The sequence below is a fragment of the Haliaeetus albicilla genome, chromosome 10, assembly GCF_947461875.1.
Source record: "Haliaeetus albicilla chromosome 10, bHalAlb1.1, whole genome shotgun sequence".
In the NCBI taxonomy this organism is placed as follows: Eukaryota; Metazoa; Chordata; class Aves; order Accipitriformes; family Accipitridae; genus Haliaeetus; species Haliaeetus albicilla.
In genome coordinates this window covers 36322206-36336833 of record NC_091492.1, presented here as the reverse complement: position 1 = coordinate 36336833, position 14628 = coordinate 36322206, and the positions used below count along the sequence as shown (strand labels likewise).

General features: G+C 41.3%; 1 protein-coding gene across 2 annotated transcripts in view; it reads right to left on the bottom strand.

Annotated features, from left to right (window-relative positions):
- Positions 1-12755, bottom strand: part of CHFR (checkpoint with forkhead and ring finger domains) — a 29906-nt gene extending 17151 nt beyond the window's left edge. For both annotated transcript variants that reach the window (XM_069794980.1, XM_069794981.1), the window contains exons 1-4: positions 12625-12755; positions 11972-12119; positions 9769-9868; positions 1908-2017 (exon numbers count right to left, since the gene is read on the bottom strand). In XM_069794980.1, the coding sequence (XP_069651081.1) occupies positions 1908-2017; positions 9769-9868; positions 11972-12107 (346 nt within the window). In that variant the 5' untranslated portion in view covers positions 12108-12119; positions 12625-12755. The remainder of the gene's footprint in view (positions 1-1907; positions 2018-9768; positions 9869-11971; positions 12120-12624) is intronic.
- Between the last annotated feature and the right edge of the window lie 1873 nt (positions 12756-14628).

Here is a 14628-nt window from a genome sequence, read left to right as displayed (position 1 = left end):
CAACTGGATAATATCCCTTTCTTCTCCATCTTACTTCAACATAATACAGTTCCTTGCTTCCCTAACTTGGTACTTTTTCTCATCTCCAGTCACCTAGAAGCAAATAAGACTCTCTTAGTTTGTAGCAACCCTTTTTCTGATCAAAAGTTAGATTATTGTCTCCTCCAGAACTACTCAGAATGGCCAAATAGGCATGCCAAATCTAAATTCTCTGTCTTTGAAGATGGAGAAGCTGAAAAAGCAAAAATGGAGGCTTGGTAATACAAATAGTTGTTAACCCAAACAGAAACCAGTGATTCAGTTCATTACAAAGTACCTGGAAAATTCATGTAAGTGAGTTCTTCTGAGTAGCATCAACTGCAATAGTGCCATCTTAGAAAGGATTTGTGAGATAAACAAGCCACACAGACAAATATAGATTATCACTGCTTCTTGTACCATTTACATCAGACAGCATAAATCTGTCTGATCTGTCTGTATATAAGTTAACAGCAACTTCATAAAGGAAGAATTTCAGTAGTATGTATGTATCTAGAATTTTTTAGATTTACAGTTCATATGTTTATTCCTGTATGAAAACTGTAAATACAGTCTTGTGTTTTTACATTAAATATCATGCTGTAAATGTATCTAATACTTCATCCTTCCACCTCCCGGTACATCCAACTGTCTTCACAATAACAAGGGAGCTTATGACCATATAAAGTCTGTCTCTTCACCTTAAAAGTTCCACTTCAGAGTTATCAAATACAGTAATGAGAACTAACATTTAAAATGCCTTTTTCATCTAAAGTCTTTTCCAGAAAGTGAGTGCTCTCTACTAAAATTTAAATATTACACATTTCACACCTAAAAGAAGAATTGCATGCTAGTGGGCAGAGTAGTCAGCAGGGGCACAACAATACATCTGTAAAAACAGAGTTTGCCCATTCCCTCTCTCCCCCCCATTTATCAAAGTTGAACCCATCTGTTATTTCATAAAAATGAGCAATTAAATTCTTTCTGTAAATCTTTTCAGTCAGCATTGGATTTAACGATCCTGTATAACTGAATGAAATGAAAAGGTATGAAATGAAAATTCTGCTGCCTCAGTAGTTATAATTTCCCAAATAATTTATGAACATCTTTAAGACAGATGACAACACAGATAATTCATGAAATCTTTTATTAATTTTGTTCCATTGCAGAAACTGAGCATTTACACCCAAACCTTGGTCCCTGACTTCTACCCAGTTAACACATGAAAGAACATTACTTCCTGCCCAACAATAGCTTGGCTTATTTAAAAAACTTTGAGAAAGGACCTTTATTAATTAAAAAAAACAAAACCAAAACCCACCTAATTATGTTATTTCAATTGCATCATCCTAAAAAGAATTATAGGCATGTGAGGCATGATTCTTTTTTAAGACCACACAAATATTTTGCCAATTTTACTAATTCTACTTGCACTATAGGGCTTTCCCCACCTCCCCCCGATTTTACCTCTTCTCTCTTTAAAACAAAGAAACCCAACCCAAAACAAAACAAAAAAGCTTTTGCAGCCTTTCCTTCTGGTGCCAAAAATTGCTTCAATGTGATATATTAAGTATCACTAACTATCCCAGCAATTTGACTTCTAAAAGAAGCATTGGGCATGTGATCAGGACCCCATTAGTTACCATTCCATGCACTAGTTCTTTCAAAGATACTTCTAGGCACATTTCAATTTCAGACAGTTGCTCAGACTTGTCCCTGTAAAAACTGGCACATCCATGACCTCTTCTATAGAGACTTGTTTTTAAACATTAGCAAATTATTTGTCTTAAAATTGAATAATTCTGGTTTAATTGTACTGATATTTCTTTACTCTCATGACTCAAAAAAAATGACTAAGCATGCCATTTAAAAAAATATCATTTACTTACTGTTTTCTGGCTCATTTTTTCTGTAAACAACATAGATCACATCCCCAGTCTGTAAAGGGTATGTCTGCTTCTTCACCACTTTCAGTTTATTAATTACTGTTCCATTAGTACTGTAAAGAGAAAGAAAAGATAACTTAGCATAAATGTTTTCATAATTACATAGGAGAAGGAAGGGAAAACACAAGATACTTTTAATGAAGAAAAACTATTGGCTTTCAAAAAAAATGTAAGCCAGGATTAAAAAAAAAAAAAAAAAAGCCCAGAAACAAATGAAAAATTTCTCCCAAAGACAGAAATGCAGAGCTACTAGGACTTCAAAGCTCATTTGCAGCTACTGGTAAAGAGACAGTAGCTGACAAACAGAGACACAGACAAAAGTTCCCTGACATTTGGCCACTGTCTCAACATAATTAGATAATTGTTTCTCTACAATAATCTCCACCTTTTAAGTATAAACCAGGAAAGGACAATAGGACTCCTATTCAAAAAGTTCTAGCTTATGTTTTCCAATTAACACTGGGAATCTCCTAAGAAATTCTGCGACAAAGGAACTTTTCCTGTAGTCAGGGATGCCATGCGGCATTAATTTTTCCTCCCCTCTTGCTTCAAACAGTAAAAAACTTAAAATTCTGAGGTTACTTAGACTGTTTGAAACTCAAAAGCAAGAAGTTACTAAGGTGGGAAAAGTTATACATAACTAAAAGATGAGTTGGAATGAATTATTTTGATATTGATAAAAACTCCAAGACTCATGGAAGAAATTAAATTGGGGAAGAGGAAGATGCAGAGCATTGCTGATTAATGGAAGTACCTCCTTCACTATGGGTGATATTTTACACACAAGCTATTAGTGTTTTATAACGAAGTCAAGTTATTCAAGTACTGAATAATTCCAGCTCAGTTGCAATAAGCCTCTTTCAGGGCTGCTGCATTCTAGAAATTCAGACTTCTGCCATTCAAAATCTCAGCAATCAGTACCAAACATGAACAGAAAATCTTTTTCCCCTCAGCAGAGCAAGCTGCTGCATGAAATAACAGCAAACCTCTGCTGCCACCTCCTGGAGGCCACCACTTGTGCCCAGGACACAACACGGACTTCCTCAAACGGACCAGTTTCTCTCTAGAGGAGAGGGATGGTTATTTAGAAATAAGCACCTTCCCTTCTCGTTATTTTTCTTTTAAAAACCAACGTGGAAAAATCTCTTGTCATGTAGTAACATGAACAGAGAAAGAAAACTAGAACTTTGTACTGTTGACCTTTTTGGACACAAAGTCAAAAGCATTACTTTAAAAAGTCAAAAGGAAAAGCAAGCCCTTTTGAATCACTACAGCACGTCTTGATCAAGGTACCGGTTCTTGCTCTTACCTCTGCAAATGCTTTCACTATCTACATGGTTGAATCAACTAATCCAACATAAATAAGAAGATACAAAAAAATAAAAATGCTACTTTAAACATCAAGAAGCAAACAAAAATCTTTGGGTCACATTGATATTTGCTCTATTAAAGAATCTTCAAGCTTCTCCTATAAGCAAGAAAACTATTTTAAGCTTGCCTTTTTACCTCAGGCATACAGATGTTGATTAGCCTGAAAGACATAAGCATCAAAGAACCAGAACAGAGACATCACTAAAAGAATGCCAAAGTTTAGCAGTTAAGAGGAAAAAAGAATTTTAGTCAGCCTGTTAGAAACTATACTAATTTTAAACTTAACATTCATGCTAGTGATAATATATTAAAAAAGATTATGTCGAAGCACAAATCACTCCTCCTTCAATTGCCAAAGAAACAGTAAAGCTGACAGCAATCCCTGAGACATAGGAAACATCAAATTTGACCTCCTTTGTTTTCCAGAAGGCAAAACAAAGCATGCATTTCTCATCTGCTCTAAGTGTTTCAGACCTTCTTTTGTAATAAAACAGCTAAACTCAAATAACGAGAATTGTCTCTTACTGAGGTTTAGCTTCTACAGCCAATTCCTAGTCCCATTATTTCACTAAACATAGGGAAAAAATGTCACAACAATGTATTTTATGAAGTTGCTCTGTCATGACTGCCAAGTTCCGAGATGGTTATGAGGGACAAATAACTCAAGTGAGGTATTCTTGGGGCGGCAGGGAATCATCACACATCTAGTAACCGCTCATGGCTGGTCTCATAAGGCAAGCTGCAGAAATAGCTACCCAAGACCCCAATTGTCAAATTGACTACAAACAGCCAAATCTTTTCAATTCTGCACAGTTATACAGACTTCAAAGAGAGCCGACTAATGAATTATTTGGCATCCATGGACCCAAATGAAGTAGGAATGAACTGATACCACTTACCACAGAAAACCATAAGCTTTTCTTAAATACATTAGCAAACTGAAGTAGTTGTATTTATACCTCAGCTAATAATCAAAGGTATAAAAAAAAAAAAAATCCAGCTACCCCAGATAATTGTATTAGTCTTTCATTTCCAGGTTCAGGCTTTAGCATGAGGCATTTAACAGATATGGTGCCATATCGGATTAATGTTGTGGGTATTTTCTATCCAAACACACATGATAAATCATGACATTTGTGCATTCCTCCGATGTTTCAAATTAAAGTAAGGTCCCCATAAAATAAGCAGAAAGTACAATGAGAATCCCAAATATGAAGGCCATTCATTAGGACTTAATACTGAATCGATACCAACTGGCTGTATAATTTTTTGAGATGGAGAAGAAAAATGGTACTATCAGATATAAATTGTCTGTGTATAACAATGCCACAAAAGGTCCCAATGTCACTTTTCTAAAGAGTAGAAGAAAAAAAAGTCAGGCCTTGACTCAATTCCAATGTGGTTGATGACTCTACAATTTGATTAATGAACTATACATTACCTTTACTTCCCGATCCCAACTGTTGTGCAGAATTGATGTGAACAGCTACTTTTCACTCAGAACAGGCTTACTTTTGAAGTAGGTCAATGATCTATGTGTTGTAAGATACTTGGGTATCCTCCCAAGAAAAATGCAAGTCTGTTACTTTTTAGTAATTACTAGCATACATCCAGGAGAAGAATGTAATTTATGGTATAGCTTCTGGGTTCATAGTTTTAATAGTTATCTGCTATTTAAATGCATATTATCCTAAACACACTGTAAACTGAAATGAGCTTTGAATTCTGTTTAGTTGCAGAATCCCTTCTGTACTGTGTCATTCTCCATTCCTCTAACGTTCACAGAAATAGTTTTGACTGGTAGGGTGAGGAGAATTTAGTAGCAGGAAAGACACCAGCGGCAACTTAAGATCAGCCTCTGATTTACCCTCAGAAAGGGAATATCTGCTTGCCTGTCATATGAGTATCAGCCTTGTGTAAATAGTTTCCTGCTCCGAAACATCACTTACTACTTCGAATCCTTAAAAAAAAATTTCCTAGAAGACAAGAAGAAGGTCTTTAAAAAAAATTACCATAGTTGCCTTTAAAATTTCTTTTTCAAAATGGAAAATCTTACAATTGCTTTTACTTAGGGCAAGCCAGCTACTGCCTCCACTGTGTTAGGTCAGCTTGTATAATTTCTTTTCTTTCAAGCAGTATAAATCAACTAGTGCATGGTTTGGAAAATAAAGCAGAAACATACCCCAAAAAAGGGCGAGACTGTGAATATTTTATTGTACTATTTGCTAACTCTTGGCTTTTGTTACTTCCAAACTTCTATTTACTCAATAATTTTGAGCTCTCTACACATTTTCTTTCACCTGAAAATTTATGGTAATTCTTTCCAAAGTAGATCCAAGAACTCATTATGCTACCAGGGAGATAAAAAACAGTGTTGGCTGCCTACATACATTTGATGATATTCTTTGGTTTAGCTACAATACAGAAACAAAGTCCACTCAGTTCAACTGTCCCACACTAGCTGCCTCCTTCAATGCATTCCTCTTCACCAGAAAAATCTGAGCTTGACCACAGCAATGTTTCCAAACTATTTTCCACTTCAGAGAAGAAAAAGCTGACACCGCAGTATTTTTCTGGGATTCAGTAATACCAACTCAAACATTCAGAAATCTTCTTCTTTCAGCCTGCTTGATTTTTTAGAGCTCATCTGATATTCAGCACAAACATTGGAAGATCCAGCAGAACAGATAGTCTTCTGCAAGTAGTCATATCAACCTGTTTAGTCTCTCAATTCAGCAAATGGTAGCCACGCTTCATACCAACTCACAGGCAAGCAGAACACATAAAGGATCTTATACTTTTTTGTTAGATACATAGAAGTTGTCCTGGTTTTGGCTGGGATAGAGTATAGTAGCTATATAGCATTAATGTTTTGGATTCAGTATGAGAATGTTGGTAACACACTGATGTTTTCAGTTGTTGCTAAGTAGTGTTCAGACTAAGTCAAGGATTTTTCAGCTTCTCATGCCCCAGCAGCAAGAAGGCTGGAGGGGCACAAGAAGCTGAGAGGGGACACAGGCAGGACAGCTGACCCCAACTGGCCAAAGTGGTATTCCATACCATGTGACGTCATGCCCAGTATATAAACTGGGGGGAGTTGGCCTGGGGGGGATCGCTGCTCGGGAACTACGTGGGCATTGGTTGGCAAGTGGTGAGCAACGGCATTGTGCATCACTTGTTTTGTATATTCCAATCCCTTTATTATTATTGTAATTTCATTATTGTTATTATTATCATTATTAGCTTCTTCCTTCCTGTTCTATTAAGCTGTTCTTATCTCAACCCACAAGTTTTACCTTTTTCCTTCTGATTCCCTCCCCCATCCTACTGGGTGCAGGGGGAGTGAGCAAGCAGCTGTGTGGTGCTTAGTTGCTGGTTGGGGTTAAACCACGATGAAATGTAACATGCATAAGCAGCTAATTGGTAGTACTCGATAGGTGCAGCCTTTCTATTACACTACCACTGTAACAAGCCCCACCTTTTCATGAATATATCATATAGAAAATTAACTTTATTTTGGCTTTGCTAGTTTTCTGCTGGTTGCACCTTCTGCCTCGAGGGGGGGGTGTAGGAAGAAAAAAAAAAAAAAGCAGCTATGTTTCTGCATCATTCACAGTTTCTTTAGCTTGTATTATCATGACCTTGGTCTAAACCAATTCTACCAGCTACATGCAGCTGAAACTAGGGACGGTTTCTCAAGCTTCTATTTATAGCTATGCTCCAAGACTACCATGATAGGCAAACATGGCCTTATTTGCTGTTTGAAACGTCTTGAAATTTGAGATAACATTCGAGAATGACAATTATAAGCCACTTCCTAGACATCCTAGCTAGGCCTGATATTGTTCCCTAAACTTTAGCATTCTATCCCACAGCTTCTGGGAGCATAAGCCCTCCAGGGATGTATCCAGGGACCTATCCTGGTTATTTTTTCTAGCTACAACCTAGAAGTAGAGAGGAAATAAACCCTCATCAAGCTTGCAGATGACACCAAAGCAGGGGCAGAGCTGGGCTGCCATTCAGAGGCACTTAGGCAGGCCAGAGGAATGGGCTGACAGGATCATGACATTCAACAAGGACAAACCTTAAGTCCTGCACCTGAGATGGAATAACCACCTGCAACAGTACAGGCTAGAGACCAACCAGTGAGGGTTGTTGTGTATCTTATGACCAAGCATAACATTATACCCCTTGGACTTATGCCTAGGCTTGTCAGCAGCATGCCCTGGCACTGATGAAGGCCTACAGCACACTTGGCTGTATTAACAGGGATGTAGTCAGAAACTCAAGTGAAGTGATTATTATTCCCCTTTACTTGGAACTCATTAGTCCACATCTAAAATATTACACCTAGTTTTGGGCCACCTAGTATAAGGAAGGTCTTGATAAACTAGAGCAAGTCCAGCAGATAGCCACTGACATGGCCAGAGGGATGGGGCACAAGACCTACGAGCTAAGGGGCTAGGGAAACCAGGCTTATTTTGCCTGGGAGAAGAAGGTTTGGTGAGCAGGGGACCTTATAGCAGCCTTCCAGTACCTATGAGGAAGTTACCAAAAAGACAGAGACAGGTTCTTTACTGAGGTGACAAAGGTCATAAATTGAAACAAGGAAGATTCAAATGGATGCAAGGGAAAAAAACCCAAAAAAACCCCAAACCCAAAACACTGTGAGGATAATTAAGGTCTGGAATAAGAGCCCCAAGAGGCTACAGAATCTCTGTCCTTGCAGGTTTTCAAGACCTGACTAGAGAAAGCCTAAACAACCTAGTCCAAATTCAGTGGTCTAAGTTCAAACTCTGTCAAAGATGGGCAAAGTGACCTCCTGAGGTCTCTTCCAACCTGAATAATTCTGTATGTTCTGTTTAACTTGAGGAAATAAAATAAATGCATAGGCCATGTAAATATCTGGAAGCGAGTTCCTCACCCTGAAAGACTCCTTTTAGTATCAACATAGCTACTAATTGATCAAGAGGCAGAAAAGTAGCAGAGGTACAAAAATTCTGCTGAAAGAAAATCATCAACCAAAGCTCATACATTCTGCCAGTGCTCCCAAAAAATGTGCGTGCGATTCAATTAGACAGTTCAAAGGTTTTTCAGAATATTCTTGGAGGGATTTTTGTCAAAAGCTCAGCAGGTATTTGATACTAACCCTGAGCTACCAGAACAATATATTTAATTGCATTCTTCTATTTTGGAACAGGGATTCGGCATGATACCCTTCAATACCTCAAACATGAAATTTCCTCTTGATGTATGTACATCAATATATTTTGAAGCATCTTCTTTGTCTTTGGGCAAAATGCCTTCCAGACATGAAAAATGGGGGGGAGCAGGCAGAAAAGTATTATTTGTTTCTTTACTGACTGCAATAACCTGGCAGAAAAAGAATGTGGTTTACAGAAGCATTTTAAAACATCACAGAGCTCTTGAAATGCAATAAACTAGAAGCTTTTGGCAATCTTAGACAAAAAATCCTGTCAAAAATGAAGCAGATGAAAATTTGAAGAGGGTTACAATCTCCTCCTAAGAAACACCCTTCCATTCAAATTCCCATCTCAAATTTTATACAGGAAACCAGAAAACAAACTAAAATCCATTGGAAACTACCTACAATGCCTGCAGTGCTATTTGTACTCCCACAGTAGTCTTAGAACTCTACAGGAAATAGTCTCACCAGTATAGCAAGTTCACTGGCCTTCAGTATATGAAGAAGTATGTAATTAACTTTATATGCTAAAAGTAGTTCCACTAAATTAGCTTAGCTTTTTAACAGTAGTTCCAGTGAAGTATGTGCTAATACCTTTCTACATTAAGGGCTTTAGTTCTCACACCCCTAATTTAACACAGAAACACCCAGAAAAGAAAATAATCATTCTGATTAAACAAAAAAACCCAAAACGAAATATCAATAGTAGAAATCTAGCAAACATCTTTTATTATTAAATTAGATTGAATAGGCTCTAATCTCCATCTGACATGCCCACCACAACTGCTAGATTACTACAGTACTTATGCTCTACAGACTATGGATATTTTGAATACCAGAAAGATGTCTAACAAGTACAGATTTTTACTCCACATCTGTTTTATGCTTTGAGATCATCCTGCAGGTATTTTCTTCGCTACACAGGTGCCTGAAATGAGGCACACTCATGCTTAGAGCTTTTAAGAATGCTGTCATCACTTTTTTCATAAGTCTAAAGAAATATGCTACAGAACTATTACATCAACAGTATTTTTCATCCAGTAGACTATGAATTCCTCTGTAGAGAAAAAAATATTTAGAAAGAGCCAAAAAGACCCCAAACCTAGATTAAAAGCGGGAAAAAAAAGACACAAAAAATAGAAGGATTTACTATTGATGCCTTGAGCAATACACAAGATTTTACTTCACAGACTAAAAGGAAGGGTAGAAGTTCACAGAAGAACAAACCTTGTATCTTCCAATGACACCTGACCAGATTCTTCATCCACTATGATTTTACAGTGATCTCCAGACACCAACTTGTTGCCAGGGAAAGATAAGTCACAACCTTAAAAAGAAAGCAGATTTTCCAGTGTGCTTAAAAATACACATTACACAGACAGATCAGCATTCTGCATGGCTATAAATGCACAACAAACTGACTCATGTACATCTGCAATAGTTCAAAACTTCTACTGGCATATAGGCAGCAACACTGCCTAGTATGTGATACATAAATTCAAGCAGTGAGATAGCCCCATGTGTCGATATAAGCTTATTTCAACCATTTCAAGATGTTTTAGTACCCTTTCCCCCCACCAGTCCTAGCCCTTACAGATGAAAATCAAATCACAATTACTCTGTTCTAAAGTGGGACATAAATAAATTCACACATATTAGAAGTGTTCGATCTAAATTCTAGAGGCATACATCACAGAGCACCCAGCTCTTTTTCCACGTCATTGTAACACTGTTTCACATTGGATTTAACTTCTGCTTCATTCTGCTATACTGGGGGGAAGTAGCAGGAGCCAACAGCTGATAACTAAAAGAGTATCACTGTTCTATGTTAAAGGGTTTTTCTTTTTTGTTTGTTTTTAAATAGGGAAATTTTCCTCATCTCTGTTGACAGCACCATTATGTTAATAAAACTGAAGGGAGATTAAAAATCCAGGACTAAGATTTAGGGATATACAGGAGAAGTGTAATGACAAAGTTACCGTGATAGAAACCTTCCTACCTACAACTCCAGAGCTCTGAGAAAATCTAGTATTTTTACTTCACTTTAACATCGAATGTTCAAGACAATGCTCAAGGTTCCCCACTACCTTCTCTCACAAATGACTCAAAGTACTTGCTTACACAAAAGTTATAATTAACAAACATGATTCACTTCCATCTATTCACGCTGTGGGTGCACTGTATCTCAGCCTGCAAGAACAACGTATCCAGAAGGAAAGTAGTAGCCACCACACATACTGGTGACAGTTTATCACTAGTCTACTCCTAATATTCAAGGAACAATCAACAGCTACAGAATTAACTGTTGCCACACAACTTGTAATGCTAGGAAGCCCGCTGAAAGCGAGTGGACTAAATTTTATTCAGGAGCATGCCAACATTTCCATTCTATTCTACAGAGTGAGACTTTCACATGGGAGCAGGAAGGACAAAATGCTCTAAACGAGCATTTCTAATGTTCCTGAAGATTTTCTAAGTAATACTTATGACGCAAAGCTTAGTATTCTTGTAACCACTCATTTTATTAATCTATTAGCGAACAGTTATGGAAGCAATAGAACATGCAAAAGTTCATCTTTTTTCTGCAAGACAACCCTCAACTAGACCTCAGTTTGAAGAATTTACCTACAGCTTAGATAATGAGAAACAATCTAAATGTATATTACCCAATATAAATAGACAAAACATTTTTTCCTACAATACATTATCTTAATTTCTCATAGAGCTATAGCATCTGGTGTTTGTTCGAGACTATTTACAGAATGTGACTGGTCAGTCAAATAGCTTGAACTGATGAACAGGAAACTGAAAATTAGTGCTGTCAGGGCAGAGTAAAAAAAATTAAAACACTGCAATAATTGTTTTAAATACAGCAAGCATGAAATCCTTTAAAATAAAGGCAAGTAGTAAAAGCCCTAGACTCTGGGACTAAAGCTTTCAAATCCACCCTCAGAGAAACTTTCGGTACTTGTTGGCAATCTTTATATGGCCAGAAGAATTAAGGGCTTTTATGTGGGCGTTTTCTTTTCTATGAAGCACAAGCATTTTGCATTGCAGTTCCAACTTATTTTAACCACAGAAACAAAATGAGAATGTAAACAGGATGGATACACAGAAACTCTTCTGAATCAACAATCGTTTTTTCTTATTTGTACAACCTGCCATAGACCACCTAAAAGGCATATTCGCTTTCAAACGTGCACAAGTCCCAAGTCGGTAAAAAAGAAAAGGTCAGCGCAAAACTTCCTCTTCACACAGAGCCAAGTGGTAAATTAGGAATAAGGGACCGCCTGGCAAGTGCCTCCAACAGTTGAAAGCACCAAACCCAACTAGATTCGGTCCACCTTCCGATGTTTTAAAGGCCAGGAGGGGGGATCGCTGCTGTGCCCCGAACACCGCCCTACGCCAGCGCAGCGTGTCCCTGTCCCACCTTTCTTCCGACCAATTGTCCATTCTCTTTTCAGCAGCAAGACGTGCGGCTCTGCCTCATCAGCACCCAGCCGGATCAGCTTCCCCCAGGGCTGCTGCTGCTGCTGGCTCTGCTCGCCTCCCTCCGAGTGCTCCATTTGGATTCACATCTGGCAAAAACAAACAAAGCGAACCCCAACCCCACCATCATACAGCACCCGGGGGGGGAGAGGGCTCGCTCGGGGCTGCCAGCCCCCTCCCCTCCCGGGGGCCAGGCCCTGCGCGCCGCAGCCCCTCACACCGCCGAGGGCTCCCCCGGCCCCTGCCCTGCCCGCTTCCTTTTGTGTGGAGTTGGAAAGCCCTCCCCCTAGGCCACTCGCCCCCCCCTCCCGCAGCCAGCCCACCCCCTTCCCTGCGCCCCCCACCCCGCAGGGCCGCTCCCCGCCTGAGGGGGATCGGGCTGGAGAAGGGGGGGGGACACGACACGGCCTCCCTCCGCTCACTTCTCTCCCCAACTTTCCGCCCTCCGCCCCCAGCGGGCCCCGCTCCCCCGGCGGAGAGGGGCGGCGAGGGGAGGGCAGGGGGTGCCGCGCCCCCCGCTTCCCCCCCCCCCCCCGGCCGCCTCCGCCCGCCCCCTCCGGCCCGGCGCCCCCTCCCCTCGGCGCCAGCCCTTACACCCAGTCCCGCGGCCGAGGCGGCTCCTGTCAACAGACATTGCCACCATCAGCTGATCAGGGCTGGGCAGGGCCAGGCCTGCCATTGGAGGCGGCGCACGGCGGCCATCGAGGACGCACCGGGGGGAGAGGCGGGCCTTCCGGCGCCCACCACCGAGCCGGGCGAGCTAGAGCGGCGCGCTTCCCGCCGAGGCCGCGCCGCGCCGCCGTCCGTAGGGAAAAGAAGGGCGATAGCGAGGCGCGGGCAGCGGAGGCGCCTGGGCCGACATCTTGGGTGTGGGCAGGCTCGCAAGCGGGACAAGGCGCCCGACGCCATCTTTGGGGCGGGCGGATCGAGCGCCTCGCAGAGAGCCGGCGGCCGGCTGAGCTCGTCTAATCGGTCACGTAGCCGCGAAAAACAGTAGTTGTAGTTTAACTCTTCGATGTTGAAGAGTTACTGGTTTGCCAGCAGCGGCTAAATAAAAAACATACTTGCTGTCCCAGGGACACGCTTTAGAAAGAAAGTTCACGCTGAGGCAGGTTCAGCGCCTGTTGGCGGGGGTTCACGCCTGGAGGCGGCAGCCCCAGTTTTAATTGGGAGACTTAAAAACCAAAACCTGCAGGTACCAGGGACAAAAGCAAGCAGCGGAGATTTCTGCACCATAAGAATCATCACTTTGCTCTTTGTTGCCCCACCAACCACCTCATTTCAATGTCCTCTTCTACAGTAGTTGGAAACCAGCTAAAAAAAAAAGACCCAAAACAGCAACAACCCTCTCCCACCCCCCCTCCCCATAAACAAAACAGGAGATGGAAGATCTCATCAGTTCCCCAATGGCAGTCCTGTGGCCCTGCACCGGTGAGGCCTGCCCGGCCCGTGCTCCTGGCGCCACAGTACTAACCCAGCCTCTGTGGGGCCATCACGCTCATCCTCATTTCCCCAGGTCCCTGCTTCATCTTCCCACCTCCTCCATCCCGCTGGGAGCCACCTCAGAGAGCTAAAATGACCAAAACCAAATCACCAGCCCCTTCGCTCGCTCACATCCCGCTCCCGCCTTAGGCCGGTCCGAAGTCCTGCGGAGCGGCACCGTCTCTCTCCACCGCACGCTCCGCGGTGCCGTCACCCGCCGGCCTCGCAGCCCGGTTACCTCAGGCGGTCGCCCCTCGCACCTGCCCGTTCGGCTGGGCCCGGCAGGTTTCCAGCCGGCAGCTGCCTTTTTCCTCTGCCAGACGCATCCAAATAGTTGGACCTTCTTCCTCACGGTCTGCTGAAAGACTTCTTACGCATTAGTCTGTCTTCCCTTGATCTGACCCTTGAAGGATCCCACAACCTAACCCAAATCAGCTAACATAACCGGGACCCTCAAAGGCTATCGAGAAAGCCAGTACCTGAAATTTGGTGGTCCTTTCCCCCTTTGTGTAAAACACTATTGCTGCTACCCACTTGTTGATCTGCTTGTTTCTCTGGATTGCTTTCGTTTTTTTTCCTGGGACATTTGTACCACTTATACCATAATCTTCTTGGGCCAATTAACACCCCATATAAAGTGGCTTCTTAGGCAAAGGAATTGTAGTCCTTTTGCACATCAGTAGTAACCTTCTAGTTGTGAATTCCTTTATTGCATTCATCTGAAGGACTAGAACAGTTTTATGTTCACCAAAAAGGAGGAAGAAGCTGAGCTATCTTGGATCTCCCTGCTGCTTGCTGCTTAGCTTCTTAAATTAGTCATATAACATGTACAGAGGCAGTGAACCTCTTTTTTTCCCCTTCACTCAAATGATTTTCAACTTTGGATTAAATCAGAAGGCATGAAAACAGAAACAAAACACTGAAAACAAAACAATTTGCAATTCTTTGCTTTGATACTCCTACTTTCAGTTCACAGGCTTGAGCTCTCAGATTTTGCTTTTATCTTAACCTTTCCTGGAAACCCTGTAGATCCCCGTGGCCACTTGAACCTCACAGCAATACCAGCCTGTGCAAGAGAGTGGCAAGGGACTACAGATACAAGCAAAATTATTAAAA